This window comes from Macrotis lagotis, chromosome 5 (assembly GCF_037893015.1).
Source record: "Macrotis lagotis isolate mMagLag1 chromosome 5, bilby.v1.9.chrom.fasta, whole genome shotgun sequence".
Classification (NCBI taxonomy): Eukaryota; Metazoa; Chordata; class Mammalia; order Peramelemorphia; family Peramelidae; genus Macrotis; species Macrotis lagotis.
The window spans coordinates 59,017,600-59,035,805 of NC_133662.1; the positions used below are offsets into that span (position 1 = coordinate 59,017,600).

At 33.0% G+C, this 18,206-nt stretch overlaps 1 protein-coding gene across 1 annotated transcript in view; it reads left to right on the forward strand.

Annotated features, from left to right (window-relative positions):
* RIMS1 (regulating synaptic membrane exocytosis 1) overlaps window positions 1-18,206 on the forward strand; it is a 658,456-nt gene that overhangs the window by 453,515 nt on the left and 186,735 nt on the right. Inside the window, exons 17-18 of the mRNA XM_074237321.1 lie at window positions 2,262-2,324; window positions 5,538-5,627. Of these exons, the coding sequence (XP_074093422.1) occupies window positions 2,262-2,324; window positions 5,538-5,627 (153 nt within the window). The remainder of the gene's footprint in view (window positions 1-2,261; window positions 2,325-5,537; window positions 5,628-18,206) is intronic.

Below are 18,206 nucleotides of genomic sequence, written 5' to 3' on the forward strand. Positions count from 1 at the left end.
TAAATATTCTTCTTACATTAGAAGGTGGGTTTTGCTTTTTTTTTTGGAAGAAGAAAGAAGTTCTAAACTTTTGTAATAATGTGAAAGGGAACCCTATGAGAAGGAAAATTTCTCATTATTCCCCATATGTTTTTTTTAACCTTCTTGTCAAATTCTCTCTGTTTTTTTTCTCAAGGCAATGGGGTTAAGTGACTTTCCTAAGGTCACTCTGCTGGTTAAGTGTTACATGTCTGAGGTCACATTTGAACTCAGGTCCTCCTAGCTGCCCCTTGCCAAATTCTTGAGAGAAACAAGTCCATGTCTTTGAAGTCAGTACGTTATGAAGTAACCAAAATAATGAGCCATGTTTCTTTGAGAAACTATGTAATGAGGCTTATGACTTCTATTCATTGTGTTTGAGTTGGGGATACTTCAGATTCTCACCATTTCCCTATGATAACTGGGTAAATTCTAAAACTCCTTCTTGGCCATGTTATCAGAAATCCAGGGAAAATCAATACAGTGAGGTGGTACTAAACCATTTTTTTGGAGAGAAGGGAATTAAATGTATCCACCAGTATTTAGAATATATAACCATAAATAATATTCATATGCCCAATGGTTTAAGTATATGGTCCCTCCTGATTACAGTTTTTACAGCTAATTGAATTGGAGTCCATGAACCTGAAGTGATTAATTATAATTTTTATTATCCTTCATTTCTAACTTTCCTCTCTCTTGCTTCATTTAAAGTAAGAGATTATTCATATGAGAAGAAATTTAATTTATTTAACATTGGTTAATCCTTACTTTTTTACTGTCAGTAGTATTCCTCTAAGTTTATAGTAGAAAACAGATAAGAAAAAGCAAAAATTCCAAATCCAAAATGGATGTGAGAAATAAGATGGAAGCATATACTCATAGGTCTACCCAGGCATAATTAACACAGTTATAGGATTTATAACTAAATTTTCAGTCAAGTGAAGAAAGAAGTATAATAATTTTCTTCAGTGTGGTCTGTATTGCCATATAACTCTGAATCAAATCCTTGTGTGTTGAGTAAATTTCTGTTAGAGGCAGTTTGGTGTAATTGTTTTTGTTGTGTTTTTATGAGATCCTAATAGCTGATCAATGAAAATATCTTTTAAAATTAAGTAATGCTTTTTAGAGAGAAATATCTTTCTTCATGAGATTAGAATTTGATAACCATGAGATACTGCTGTTTCTGCCCAGTTTTTCCAATTGAATTTCTTACTTTACTTGAGTAAATACATATTATATATATATATATATATATATATATATATATGCATATATCCTGTTCAAAGTTTTAATTAGAAAAAAAGTCACAGGTCAGATATTTGGCAATATAATGAGTTGTATTTGACCCTACAGACCTTGTTCAAAATTATCTTTAAGTAGAGAATAAATATCATTGGAATTCCATTTCCAGGTTAAAATATATTTCATGTTTTTATTTACTGATATTTAAAAAATATCTAAACAATATAATCAATATATGCCATTATGCAAAAACCAAGTCACAATACCCTTATATATGGACTATATATTAGTGAACTCTTTAAGATTCTGATTTTTTATTTTGTGCAACATACAAGTATGTATTGTATATTTTGATAGCAAAGAATTAAAAGTTATTTTTCACAATTATGTAAGTCACTTGGTCTGCATAAGCATCAAGTCAATATAGATGGCAATTGACATATTAACCAAAAAATTCAATGGAATATATTTTTGTTGATAGTATAAAATATTTTTATTCACTAGAATAAACTTTTGCTAATTGTTAAGAAATGTAGTGATGCTTTTGAGTTCACAGTGATATGGTTAAAAACGAAAAGAAAACTAGTCTGTTCTGAATCAATAGACACCCGAGGATCCATTGTTCCTTTTTTATTGCAAAGACCAAATTTATAAATGCTGCACAAAGTAGTAATTCACATAAATTATTACAGGTAAAACCAGAATCCTTAGTGAATGTTCATGGTTTTTCCACCTTGGAAACAATATTTTAAAGGTGTAAAGTTAAGTAACAAGCTGATAGGACATAGAATATTGAATTTGTAATTCATGTTTTAAATTTTTAAATATTGTCATTATTTTTTTTTAATTTAATGATCACAAACAAATATACCAGTGCAGACTATCTGGTTTCTTCCCCTCCTTTTTTATGTTTCCATTGACATATCATTGGCATACCCCCCATGTCATTTAATGCCACATTGTGTGTGTTTCATTCATCCTCCATCCTGTCTGTGCAGTGAGCTTCTTATGCTGCCCAGAGCAAAACGAGGACGAAGTGCAGAGTGCCTACATACGACCAGGTAAATACAGGGATTTGGTAACCATGGCTCTTTGTGATTAGATTCTTTATATCTTACCTCTCCCTTGATCACCTTGATTATTATTACTGCAGACAAATAATATTTCCAAACTCTTTCATCTTGGGGGGAAATGCTCCAAATATATTCCCATTCACTTAGGAAGAGTGTTTTGGTTTCCATGTAATGAAAAACCAGAGACTCTAAAGCCCCTATGTAACTGTTATCACATCTGCAGTAAAACATACTAAATAATTTTGTGAGATATATTGCCTCTCTAGTCACTGGAGAAATGGTATCCAATGCATGGCAATATGGTTCTGTCTTTATGATCATCTTTTATGCTGCTTGGCGTTCGAGTTTAATTTAAGACTATCTTTCTGTTTTTGTTTTATTTGTTTTTAATAAACCTGTCCTTTTCATTATGTTTCTCCTTTTCCCTTGAATTGATAGAGAAGCCATTTGAACTCTGGGCTTTAGTTTCTTCATCTGGAAAATGAAGGGTAAAGTGATATCATCTCTGATGCCTCTTCAAGCTTTGAAGTTCCATAGTTCCACAATTAAACACCTTCACTTGTGCCCCTGTTTTGAAAGATGAAGAAACTGAGATAAAGAGAAAGAAAATAATATGCACCCCTAAATAAAAGTTTAGGAGCTAGTTCTTAATTCTTGGTTGATAGCCATACAACAAATGATGCTAATCTGCCCACAAATTTCCATAAAATAAAGATCCCCAAAAGTTTATTGGGAGACTATAGAGATGTAAAAATTGAATGTTCCAGAATTAGACATTATTGGTCTTACTGACAATAAATTATTACAAAATCCAGTGATCTCTTGACTTAGTCAACAGAAACTTCATTTTAAATTTTAAACTTTTTACTTTTAACTTCATCCTAAATAAAAAAATTCTAGCTAAATTTATTCTATCAATAACAAAAAATAAAAACAACTCAAGATTTAATGTATAGTGGAAAAAACACCCCAAAACTTTGTCTAGGAATTTCATGTTATCATGACAGCCCTCTTCTGATAAATGTTATTTTAATTATTGATGTTTATTATTCTAACAGGGAATATGTATATGCCTATGGAGAATCAGATTGTCATGTCCTTACCACTATGACTGCTATAAAAGATATTGTAGTGAAACCTGTGTGGCCAAAAATTAAATATAGCAAGAAAAAGGGAGAGGATGGAAACCATATCCAACATTCAATTTTCCCTTTATTCACATTTTAATTTTTTTCGGTGTTAGTAAAGTATCCCATCAACACAAAAATCCTCATATTAGTCCCAAATCTTCAAGAACTCTCTCTCTCTCCCTCTATATACATTGCTGAAACTGTGAGGAAACAAGACTATTGAGGTATATGTGCATGTGTATATATACATATATATGTATAATATACATATATATGTGTGTGTATGTATAAACAAACTCTTCCCACACACTTAATAAAAGTATATATTCAGAATCTATAACATATATATGAATACATACTTTGTGTAAATCTATCTATAATCAATATGTAAATACACACACACACACACACACACACACACATATATATATATATATACACACATATGTATTTAATGGCCATGTGCCTATATTTTATTTAACTTGGCTTTCACATATAACTTTCCCTTTCCTCTTTAATCTTATCCCCTTGTCCATTTCTCACATCAACCTGACCCACCTTCCCAATAATTACGTAATTTCCTCACTTTTGAACATTACTTTTAAGTTTTAATGACACCAACTTGGCAAGAAGAAATAATTAAACACATAAAAAAATCTGAATATTTTAAATATCACTTTCATTAATGAGCAATTTACTTTCATAATGTATTAATACTATAAAAATAATGTTTAAAAGGACATTAAATATTAACAATACAAAATAATTTATATATTAGTCTGATTGATAAGTATATCTTTAATAATTCAAAGGAGTAAATTATGCAATTAAACCTTTACTATAAACTAATTTTAAGGTCTTAGCACAATGATTATGTAATTCTAAAATTCAAATTCCTTTAGGTTGACTCATCAGAACCTGAGGGATGGGGTTGGGAAGGAAAAGAAGAAAGAGTATTATAAAAAATTTGTGTGAATAGCCTAACAATTCTATTAAAATATGAATATTATTTCTTAAAATTCTAGTAAAAATTTCTTCACATGTATCTTTCTGTTTCCTACGTGTTTATGTGTTACCCCATTCCAGACATTCTGTTAGGCACTATAAAACTTTACCATGCAAGATGCCTTTAATAGAGAATGGCACTCATTGGAATAATCACAGGTAAGAGACATCCCAGTGGTTCCATTCTTTCACTCAAGCCTTCTAAAGAAGGAAGTTTAAATTCTAATAAGATTAAAGTATAATCCATTAAAATTCTCCTAAAATCATATCCATAAAATAAACATATAACAAGTTAAACCAGAATTACACTAAAAAAGATAGGCAGCTGGCACTGACTAGAATCATTCTGTAACTAAAATCTAAGTATCCAAATCCCAGTTGCCTCTTTTCTTTTCTGTCATTTATTTGATGTTTGTTTCATGTTTTGTTCCTGACTTCAGGATTGAATTTTATTTTATTCCCTTTAAATATTCTTAATTTATGAAGCTCAGCTATGCCTGCATGTGCTAAGATTCAATCAATGGTTAGACAGGACATTTCTCTTCTTGATGATTGCCTTAATGCTCAAGAATTGAGATTTCCTGATGAAATATTGGTTAAATAAGAAGAAGTGGAAGTGTCTTCTTCCAAGTCTAGTCCAATGTGATTTGACAGACCAAAATAGTTCTAATTCAATTGTTAAATGATTTCTCCTCTGATGTCCTTCATTTTGTTTTGGTGTGGCATTGTTTATTAGTAATGAAGTCATAGACATTTTGTCTAAGTGCTTCCTGTTGCGAATTTTCCATGAGGAGGTATCGTTTATTCTCATTTTCAGTCTGAGAAACTTTTTTTTAAAACAATTATGCAAAAGTAAAGCATAATCTTTGTTTAGTTTTGTTTTCTAAACAAACTTTTGCACTGTCATCCAGTCAGCTCTTTTACATCTTTATTAATTGAATCATGATGATTCTACATCTTATATGAAGAGAACATTATTTTATGATTTACTATCTAACATGGTATTCTTTTCTTTGTTTTCTTTTTTCTTTCTCTTCTACCATTGGATGCAATGCACTGGCACTAGTGAACTACAGCCCTCCCTTGACAGGGCTAGGAGTGCTAGTACCAACTGCTTGAGACCAGATACTAGTTTGCATTCACCAGAACGAGAAAGGTATAAAATAAAGACTTTTTTTCTTTTCTTGTCATCTGTACTGGTGATTTTAAAATCAGTTGGTTTTGTTCAAAGTGAAGCTTTTACATGTCTGTTTACTCATGTCTGCTTTGATACCTGTCAACACTTCATCCCATGTATGCAGAGATATATGTAAGAGTGCCAATACATATATTTCTCTATAGATGTCACCACAAAAAAAATGGTGTGATGTAATTTGTAAATGCTTCTGCCTGCTGCTTCCCTTTTTCATTTTAATCCAATGGTTTCATTTGCAGTGACACTCAGTTAGCCTTCATTATGCTGATACCATGGCTGGCCCCAGTAAGTTAAGTTACCTGAGGAGAATTTTTCTGGCCTGTTTTAGCCATGATCAGAGCAAGATAGAATATCTGATTGATAACCTAATCATTCAGTGAGAACTATGACCTACAAGATGAAAATCAAGAACTTTCATGTAATTATATCTTCAGTTAACTCATCAACTTCAACTTGAATTTTTAATATATCATTTTTCTGGATTAGATCACAAAACTAGGCATAGAATCTCTGAAAAAATATTTTGTCTAGATTTTTTTTTCAGATTTGATTTTTTTTGCCAAAAGGTTTTACTCAAGCAATTAATAAATTAGATTTTTCTGAACACATTTAATATTTTCAGGATAATAGTTTGTCAAGTATAAATAGTTATTTTTTCCATATTGGAAGTGAATTTTACCCAAAAGTGAGTTTTATCAATTTTATTATGCATAAAAATTCATGGAGCAATCATTGATTGGGGAGTCTTCTTTATCACAGTAATAGGTAAAGTCATGATAGTGATAGAGTTTGCTAAGGGAAAGATGGAAGAGGGTAGAGAAAAAGGGTGATAATATAATGGGAGTCCTGGTGTTCAATTGTTTCAGTCATGTCCAATTCTTTGTGAGCCTTTTGGCATTTTCTTGACAAAGACACTGAAGTGATTTGCCATTTCCTTCTGCTGATAGATGAGGAAACTGAGGGAAACAAGGATTATTGTCTTGCCCAGGACCACCCAGCTAAGAAGTGTCTGAGGCCAGATTTGGACTCAGGAAACTGAGTCTTCCTGACTGTAGGTTTAAGCACACTATCCACTGTACCACTTCACTGTCCTAATGTAAAGGAAGAATTAATAACAAAATACTAAAGATTAGCCACTATAAATGGTGAGAAAAAAGAATCTGAAGTCAAAAAATGAGTAATGAGAGAAAGAGGAAGAGGAGAAGAAAAATGCGTGCATGAATTAAATATATATGCTATATATACATATATATATATATAGTATATTAAATATATATACAATTGTTAAATCCAAGGAATTTCAAATGGAGAGAGTTAATCACAGTTGCAGGAGTTAGAAAAAACTTCATATGGAAGTTTGTGCTTGAGATGCATCTTATAAGAAGAACTGGACTTATGAGGTGGAGAAGAACACATTATAGTCATGGCAGATGTCTTGTGCAAAGGTAAAGAGATGAGAGGTAAAAGTCATGTATGTGCTTGTGTGTGTGTGTGTGTGTGTGTGTGTGTGTGTGTGTGTGTGCTATAATAGGGAGATGAATCACAATGTTAAAGAAGGGGAACAAGTACAATAAAACTAGAAAGATAGATTGAAACTGGGTTATTTAAGGCTTTAAGAACCAAACAGAAATAAGAAATAAGTCAATGGAGTCTATTGAATAGGGGAAGATCCAATGAGGAAGATCATTTTGGTAGAAGTGTGTAGAATGGACTGGAATAACATGATGAGATTTGAGAGAGGAAGGCCAATTATGAGAATATTGTAATAATATAAAGAAGAGATGATTATTACTTGAATCAGATTGATGGTTATGTGAGTGAGAGAGTATGTAAGTTATATGAGAAATGTTGTGGAGGTAGAATTGAAGTATGTGTCAATATATATTTGGAAATATATATTGACTGAAGGAAAGATAGGTTACAGCCCAGGTGGTATGGGAAATGGTGGTAACTTGATAGAAACCGAGAAATTTCAAAAGGGTAGACAGTTTGGCAAAACATAAAGAGTTCAGTTTTGAATATGTTGAATTTGAGATGTTGAGTTTGAGATATTGGCTTCAGTTAATCCCTTATTGATTTTGAGATACTGAGTTTGGAGATGGAAATTAAGAAATTTTAAAAGGGTAGAGGGTTTGGAAAAAGATAAAGAGTACAGTTTTGGACATGTTGAGTTTCAGATGTTGCATTTGAATTTGAGATGCTGAGTTTGAGGGAAATCAACATTGAAATATTTAATGACAATCAGTTAAGTGGAATTGAAGCTTAGGGAAGAGAGAACTAATTTTGATATATTGGGAAGAGAAGAGGAATCAGTGAATATAGCAATCTTTTTGACTGGGAAAGGTAATACCTTGAGGAGATGCTATAGTCTAGTGAAAGCTATTTTTGTTTTTATAAAAGAGGAGGTTAGAGGGATGAGAATGATTGAGGTCACAAATTACTTGAGAAGACAGGAGAGGATAGAATCAAGCACATTTATAGAAGGGTTGCCCCAATTGTTATTGCCTGAGGGAAAAGAAGCAATAGTGAGGTATATCAAAGGTTTTTGAAATAAAATGAAAGGTAAAAGAGAATGTCTTTTTTAAAGACACAATTTTTCATAAAAATAAGAATTGATTTTCTTAGTTGAGTGAGAGAAAAAGAGGCAATTATGGGAACCTCAAAGAGAGAGAGAGGAAAAGAACTTGGATTTGTAGGGACTCAGAGAAGGACTTAATTAATGAGGAATAAAAAAAAAATTTCTTGTCATAATGAAAGCCCATTTGAGATTAAATATCATGAATTTAAGCTGTCAAAATTATAATACCCCAAGCAGAAAATTTGCATCACTTTCTCTGACTTCACTCACCAGCACGTGAATAGGAATGCAGGGAGCAGATGGTAAGAGCAATCTAGAGATGAGATTTGGCAGGAGATGAGAGATTATAGAGCAGAAGGCAACATAGAATTGAATTGTCTAACTATTATGTGCAAAGAGAAGAAAATTAAGAGAGAACTGCAGCAATGTCCTGAGAAAGTACTGAAGGGTGAAAATAGTGGAAGTCTCAATGAGAATAAAGAATGATTTTAAAAGGAGAAAAATATAAGGATAGATAAAAATAATTGGAAGGTATGATTAGATAGAGGAATATTAGACTTTTAATTAAAGAAGTGGAATGCTTATGAGTAACTATTAAATCTAGGGTGTGAACATCCCTATATAGGATTGAAATGCATTGGAGCAATAGTACGTGGAATCTGAGAAGACCAAGGAACTAGAATAGGATAACTGCATGATCAACAATGTGGACATTGGCATCCTTTCAAATAAGGATAGGATTTTTGAAGGATAGGGCAACAGTGAGCCAAGTGCTAAATTCCTTGAGATAAGAGCAAGAGTGAACTAAGAAGGTCCCTTCACAACAAGACCATGATATTAATTGGGTGGAAAATATTGGTCAAGAAAAAGGAGACAATTGATAGTAATGAGGGTATAAAATGAATTTATAAGTGGGAATGGGGAACAAGGAGTATTCTGACACCAGGACCAGTGTGTCTGGGTGTTTGAAAGAAGGCACATTATTGGAAAAAATGGCCAGGGATGCTGTGTCATTAGGCAGGAGCCAGGTCTAAGTGAGGGTTAGTAGATGAAAGGTCTATGAGAGAAAGAGATCCAGGATGAAGTAGAGTTGGGTCATTGTTACAGTTGGAATCGATATTACAGAGAACAAAATGGAAGGGGTGGTCAGGGTTGGTAGGAACATAGGTGGGGGAAGATTGAGTTGAAGGAAAGAGAGAAAAGAGAACAGGAGGTAGCAAGTGAATATAACTTGTTCATAAGAGATTGGTGATAGAGATGAAAGAAAAGATTATTGGCCTTAAGGGTAGTCATGAATGAAGAATAAATTAATTCATAGTCTTCAAGGAATATTATTCCATGTATAGTACTTAGTCACTCCTGGGTGGTGTTGTGTGTGTGTGTGTGTGTGTGTGTGTTGGCTAGTTAACATGAAAGGCAGGATTAGAATTAGTGGTCTCTAATAAGGAAAGAAGATATTGAGATCTTCCTTTTCTTCCAGAATGCCAGAGGATAGGCAATGAGTGGTAGTGGTAAGTTCTCCCACTCTTGTTGGTCAACAATGGCAGGTGGAGGATGATCTGAAGAAATGGAAGCCCAGGCTAGTGAAATGATTTGTCCAGACAAGTGTCATTAAGGAGAACTTTGATTCAAACTTTGATTCTGCAGTTTCTCTGCAGAATGAGAGAGGGAGACATAAAGAGAAGATCAAAATGATCAATAAACAATGTCTAGTTGGTTAAGTTATATGAATTTGTAGTAGTAACTTTGCAATTTTATCATTTGATAGTCAGCATCCAGGGAGCAAGGGTATTAGAAGTTGAGAAATAGGCAGGAAGTTAACCAAGTTTATAGATTAGCTGACATAAAATGTCTAAAGGTCCCAAATTGTGGCATCCTGAATTCTAGGTTAGTTGTCAATGAAATATTGTATTCAAAATGGTAGAGTTAGGGAAATGTACTGTTAGAATAAATATACATAGAATAAATATACTGCAGGTTGGGATGGTGGTGGTTATTACTTTGGGAATGGGGTAGAGATAGGCTTGGTGTTAGTGACATAATAAAAGGGATTAAAAGCAGTAAGTTGTGATCAGATAATGTGATTTTATATTTTAAGATCTTGGGAGTGGGAGGAGTGGATGAGTTCAAAAGATCAAAAATTTCAAAAAGATTATAAATTGTCTCCTCATCAATGTACAACCAAAGCAATATAGAAAAGGAACTTTATAGGTTTGTGTCATATGAGTGCTAAAGTTCCAGTCTGTGATGTCAGAGGATAAAAATAAGATGTGAGCTAGACGTTAAAGTCAGAAAAAGATAGGAGGATGACCTAGAAGCTAGATGATAATATACAAGAGGGATAGGGTTGTAAAAAGAGATTTAATTCAGAAGGGAAAAGATGATATGGTTTAGAAGTAGGGAAATAGTCTGGAAAAGACAGGGAGACAGCAAATTTATGTTCTCCTAGCATTACCTCCTGGTCCTTTGAACCATATGAGTGGAATAAGTGGTCTTGGGTGAATGGTCAAAATGCTCAAAGAAGGTCTAAGTTTCACTTAAAAGAAGTCAAAAGGAATGCTGGTTAAAAAAAAATCAAAGATAGAGTGAGATGGTTGAGAATTGAACCAAGATCTGAAAGGGAATCCATAACATTGTTTAGGGGAAGGTCAAACCAGACTGGAATGGATCTTAGAGAAAGGTTGTTTACAAGAGGATTCAGGCATCAAGGATCATGGGCATTCAACTTACATGTAACAAAAGATTGGAAGTAGTGACCCAATGAAATGGGATATAGATTAGTGTGGCATACACTCAAAACGATAAAGGGTTTGCATCAGAGTTTGAAATCAAATTTGATATGATATTTTTAAATATTCCTACATGAAATCCTATTTCTGTGATAGTTTATACTGAGACCTATATAAAATTTGCTTTTTAGTCATTTTTCAATCATGTCTGACTCTTCATAATCTCCTTTGGGAGTGGTTTGTCATTTTTTTTCTCCAACTCATTTTACAGATGAGAAAACTGAGTCAAATAGGGTTAAGTGTCTTGCCCAGTGATACTTAAGACATAAGTTCTGAGGGTGAATTTGAATTCAGGTCTTCCTGAATGTCCAGGTCTGACATCCTATCCACTGTACCACCTAGCTGTCCCATATGAAATAGCAACATTCAGTTGCTGTCTGTACTTTTGTATTAAAAAAAAACCCATTTGGACATAAAACCAGGTCATATAAGATGAAATAGCAAATTAAAATCATTTAATTACTGAGGATGCATTGTATAGTGGAAAGAATACTGACTCTCATGCAGTTTCCAATTCTGTAGTTGACACTTATTACCTTTTTGACCTTTGCCAAGACACAGCTTCACTGGAGCTTGATCATCTGAAAAATGAATTCATTAAAACAGTTAGTCTTTCCAACATGAGATTTATCTTAAATATAAACTGTGCTAGCATTTAAATGGTGTGTCCACTTATTTACAGTTATTGGAATACACTAAAGAACTCTAGATAACATTTAGAGCAGTTGCTTTTAGAAATAAATGAACTTCAGGAATTTTAGGTATATTTTTCTTTTCCTTTTCTGGATCTTGAAAGGAAGCATTCAGTTAAGAATTCACTTTTCAGCATACTTTCATATCTATTATCTCATTTTAGTTCTATGTGAGATCATATGAAGCAAGTAGGTCAGGCTATAGTATCTCCATTAAACAGAAGAGAAAATTGGTTTAAAATAAAACAAAGCAAAGAAAAAAAAACAAGATCACATAGCTAGTTAATATGAAAGGCAGGATTAGAATTCAGAGATCTTGACACCTGGATTGTCTTCTTTCCATGGGATCATAATACTTATAGATCTTTTAATTTTTTTTTAATATAGATGTTGGATACCAATCTTTACATTCAATATGAAACTTAGTTAAGCAATTTCTCTCAAAAAATCAATGAAGTAATCATTATAAATAATGTTAATATAATTCTCTTTTCTCTCAAATAGAACATTTATTATTTAACCAGATCCTTTTTGTTTCATAAAATCACAGTGTCCTACCTTTAGAACTAGAATGGAACAACTCTAATTGAATGCTATCTAGGGCAGTGGTGTCAAACTCAAAATAAAACAGGGTTCACAAACTCCTACATAATGATCCTTGTGGGGCTTCATATTGACTCTTTTTAAAAATATACAGTTATCTATATTTCATTGTATTTTTAATTTGTTGTGTTAAATATTTCCCAATTACATTTTAATCTGGTTCAACTCACAGTTAGGAATATTTGACATTTCTAAGATCAATATCCTCAGATTAAAAGAGAGGAAACTGAAGACTAAAAAGATTGGATGAATTATGTAATGTGAATTAGCCAAGAAGACATCAATCTGGAATTTGAACTTAGGTCCCCTAGATTACATATTCAGGATATTTTTCATAAACCACGCTGTCTCTAAGGCATGCTATACATATATTAAATAAATAGTGAATTTTTCTCTGAAAACAGTGGAATCAAATTTGATCTGTTTTTTAGGACAGCAGCAATTAACTCAGTTTAAATTTTATTTCTTCTTTTAATATATACTACTGCTGTTCAGATTTTTTAAAATATAATTGATTTAAAAGACATTAGAAATATTTACTTTCTGAAAAGATTTTGTCTAATGCTGTGATTCTTAAAAAATATTTAGATCTTCCTTGAATATTTTTAAAAATCCTATAATACTTTCTCTCTACATATGTATAATGGGTACTTAGATGAATGACCAACCACCCCAAGTGGTAATTCCTCACAATTCTCACTTGGTTATGTGAATGCCAACATTCTCTCTGGAGTGGTTCACTGGTAGAACCAGGTTCCCAGAGAAGAACCATAACTAAGCAGTTATACTTACTTTCTATCAAGGGACTATAAAGATAATTTTTTTGAGAGGAAATGAAGCTCTCTAGTATTTAAGCTACCACCAGTATATTTATTTTACAAAAATAAGTACTCACTAGGGTGGCTAGGTGGTGCAGTAGATAGAGCACTGGTCCTGGAGTCAGGAGTACCTGAGTTCAAATCCGGCCTCAGACACTTAATAATTACCTAGCTGTGTGGCCTTGGGCAAGCCACTTAACTCCATTTGCCTTGCAAAAACCTAAAAAAAGTACTCACAATAATGAAGCTTTCAGATCTTAAAAATAATTTCTTACTTATCAATAATTAATTAATTATATAATAATTAATAATAATAATAATACAAAGTCTTCACATAATAAATACTAATAATAAATGAATCACAATTCACACATAAATCTGGGTCACACCACAATACATTTATTATTTGTTGGGAATAGAAAACCATGTACTTTCACAAGGCTGTCAAGGAGGAACATGAGTAAGGAAAAACCCTGTACTCATGGCTATGGAACTGTAAACTTCAGTACACTCTATCTCATGATCTTTCCTTCAAAGATGATGTATATTGTGTCTTTGTAGATGCTTCCATTGTTAATCCGATTTGATATCCACACTGTTCTTGACTAATAATCCAGATGTTGATCATGCTATCTCATCAAACTAGTCAATTGATTGGCTGACTTCTCTTATTCTCTGCCTTCAATCTGGTCTTCTGTTCAATTACATTTACTCTCAAAGACCCATCATTTCCAACTTTCAGCTAAATGAATACAGTTTTGAAATCTGTCCTTTCACAATTCTCTCCCCTGCCCCAAGACATAATCAAATAAATTCAATTTATCCAGTAAAAAATAGCAATATATTTGTCTATATTGCCCCAGTTTCTAATTAATTATTACATTTAAAATTCAGCAATTGACCACATTTCTTTTCATGACCATATTTGGGGTTTTCTTGACAAGGATACTAAAATGGCTTGCCATTTCCTTCTCAGGCTCACTTTATAGATAAATATACTGAGGCAAATGGGATCAAGTGATTTGCCCAGCATCACATGGCTAGTAAGTGTCTGAGGCCAAATTTGAACTCAGGAAAATGAGTCTTCTGGACTCCAGATTTGGTGCCCTATATACTGTACCACTTAGCTGCCTCATGCATGCATGTAGGTATGTATGTCAGTAGGTGTGTATATTTATACACAGGTAATGCATGTGCATATGTACATATTCACACATGCACACACACACATATATATGTATATTTTATCTGGAGTTATGATTTTATCAATATGAGGTGTTCCTTGTGGAAATTCCTCTCTCTGAGGTAGATCAACAACTTATATGCAAAATATGGTCTTAGATGGACCCCTGTCTAAAGTACTGAAGAATTAAGTGACTTCTAGAGCAGTTTATAACAGAGATAGAATGTGAACCTAGATCTTCCTGAAGTAATGGAGTACAGGGTTAGGAAGACCTGAGTCCAATTTTCAGCTCTGAAACATACTGGTTTGGTGACCTTAATATCACAGTTAACATTAAGAAATGGTCCTGCATTCTAATACTGTTTCAGGAGAGCTATTGATTTTTCACTAATAGGGGGATGTTTCTTCATTTGTAGATTAGTTAATCTAAAAAAAATCACAGGCATGGAACAATATATGTCATTTGCATTGATCTAATTTTATGATATTATCTGCATAAAAAAACACCTAATGAGGAAACTTCCTTTACAAATCAGATGAGAATTTGTTCTGCCATTTGAAAATGTGTTTTTTAAGATTATAATCTGGAAATGTATATAAGCACATAAATATAAAATAATCCATGTACATGGCAAAATAATATGTAAATGAAATATTGATCTGCACCTGTGATTTATTTATCGTTGAAATATTCCAGTGAACAAACTCTCTTTACTAATATAATCTAGCAACCTTCCTACAACTTTCCTATGTATATGTGTCAGTAGTACTATATATATATTTGTATATGAAATAAACATTTACTCAAATCTATATTATTGACTTCTAGATAGTGCAGGGGATAGAGCACTGGGTCACAAGTCAGGAAAACATGAACTCCAAACGAGTCTCAAGTACTTACCTAGTTATGTGGCAATGGATGACTCACTTAACCCTGTTTGCCACAGTCTCGTCATCTGGCAAATAAGCTGGAGAAGGAAATGGCAACATTCTCCAGTACCTTTGCCAAAAGAAAATTCGAGTTGGATCACAAAGAGTCAGGTAATCTGACTAAAGCAACTGAACAACAGCAAAATATAATATTTTTCAAATTCAATTTCAGGAATATTGAAACAAATTTTAAAGGATGAGGATAGGCTATGGGAGATAAACATTCAAAATGTAGTGAATGAATTATTATTGCTAACATTTAGAAGATGCTTTCCAAGTCATAAAGCATTTTAAATAATTTAATTTATCTGAATTTGTAACAATACTATGAGGTAGATAGAAAAGACACAATTTCCCCCATTTTATATATATATATATATATAAGGAAATTCAGTTTCAAGGACTTTTAAAAAAATCCTGAAACTAGTAATGACAGCATGAAAACTCAAAACCATGTTTTCCAGCTCCAAATTCAGTGTATTTTCCATCACATAACAATTGGAGATTTCTAGCACCAGCTGAGATAAGTTTGATTTGGTTATTCCTTCAGTGAGAGAAGTTTTTATCTATGTATTCTAAAAACAGCAAACCTAGATCTGACAGAGACATTTTGTATATACAGTGGGATGTTTTTATAATGTTAATATTTTAAGCAGGAAATTCACATCTAACTCCATTAAACATGTTTCTCTGTGTGCTTGTTGCTAACAATCAACCAGCCAATATGTCTAAACCATCTTTTCTGTGTCTAGCAGTGTAACCTCAAAGATCTACCAGTGAATTGTAGATATCATTGATGTACATGAAACAATTGTGTAGGCAGTTAGGAAGTACAGTGGAGACAGCACTGGATTTGGTAGCAGGATGACTCATCTTCATGTGTTCAAGAAACTTATTAATCATATGATCCTTCACAAGGCAATTAATTTGGTTTGCCTCAGTTTTCTCATCTTTAAAATTAGCTGGAGAAGGAAATGGCAAACCAGTCCATTATCTTTGCAAAGAAAACCGCAAATGGGAGCATAGAGTGTGGGACATGATGGGGGAAACTAACTCAAAATAATTGCCTGGGGGACAGCCAGCCAGAGTGGCTAGTGCACTGATCCTGGAGTCAGGAGAACCTGAGTCGAAATCTGACCCCAGATATTTAAGTTATCACTTAACTCCATTGCCTTGCAAAATTAAATAAATAAATAAATAATTACATGGAAGGGAGGGAAATATCAATAGTTATGTTTTAAGGTATATTCAAGGCACATACAATCACTTAACCCTGATTGCCTCCCATCCAGGGCCATCTCCAGTTGTCCTGATGAATATATATAGCCACTGGATCCAGATGACTCTGGAGGAGAAAGTGAGGCTGATGACTTAGCACACTATCCCCTCATTCAAATCCAATTCATGTGCTTGTCATGGCATCACTTCCCTGATGTCATGGTCTTCTTCAAGAATGAAGGGCAAACATCATTATCAATGTACATTCAAATCAATATAATAATGAAGCAAAATAATTCTAGAGAATATTCATGAAATTTTGCAAAGAAAACATATATCAATATGTGATTATTCAGTCATTCCAGTTGTATCTAACTCTCCATGATCCCATTTGGGGTTTAAATTCAGGTCTTCTTGACCCCAGGCCCAGCTCTCTATCCATTATGTTACCTAGCTGCCCATGAACCAATATACATCTTACAAGTTTCATTACCTAGCATACATCTCTATGAAACAATATTCTAAGATGAGTAGAGACAGAGATTTGACCTTTGACTTTGGTATAACATAAGGATAATTAAATCAATTAGGATCCTTACCTTGACTTATTTGAAACTTTTAAATAGAATTCACTTGCTATCATTTCTGTTAATGGAATGGATTATAGGGTCAAATAAAGTTTTAAAACAATTAGTTTTAGCACTACATTTTTCGTTTGGAATATTGGAAATTGGATCTGAAAAGAATCTTAGAGATCATCTAGTGTAATATCCTTGTTTTATAAAGTTACCAAAGTCACATTTTCTAGGGTCATCTGGAATGAAGACATGAACTTTCTTTAAACTGCGACAAAAATATTAAAACATCTTGAAGGCAAATTGCCTATCCCAAATCACTCACCTATTATTGATATTTTCCATAATCTCCCCTTCCATTATTGAATCTGCTAAGAAATACTAACCCTGATCAGAAACTTTTATATAACATAAAAATATTTGTTAATGCATCAGAAATGAAAGCATAGGGAAAGCTAAGTGTTGCCCTGGAGTCAGGAGGACCTGAGTTGAAATCTGACCTCAGAAACTTAATAATTGCCTAGATGCGTGGCCTTGGGCAAGTCACTTAACCCCATTGCCTTAAACAAATACAATTTTAAAAAAATGAAAGAACATTTTGAACAAAAGCATCACATTTTAAGAATATTATTGCTTTTGTCTTTATTCACCTATGAAAATGTATTTGAAAAGAACCAAAACAAATAGATGATAGTTGTACTGCTGACTTCATTTTTGCTCAAAGTGCATTTTTTGTTTTCTAGCATCACCCCATTCAGATGCTTGTTCATATCAAGAGGGCGAAATGGCATCACAGAGCAAAGCTCTTGACTTAGAATTTGGAATACTTGAGTTAAAAGCTAAACTTAGATATTAGTTCTGTGATCATAAACAAATCTCTCTGACTCTCTATACTTCAGTTTCTTTTATCTAAAATGAATGAAATTAGATTTGAGAGTCTATTTCTGATTGTATGATCTTATGATACTAGAGAGTTGAGATAATTATTAAAGATCCATCAGCATCTTCACCTCAAAGCTATATCTGGAATATAATTCCAGGAATACTGAAATTGTTCATCACTTAAGACTTCTTCACTGACTACCCAGCTATGTTTGAGTATTTCGTTGTTATTGCTTAGTCTTATATTTTATGCAAAAGCCCCAGGAGTAGAA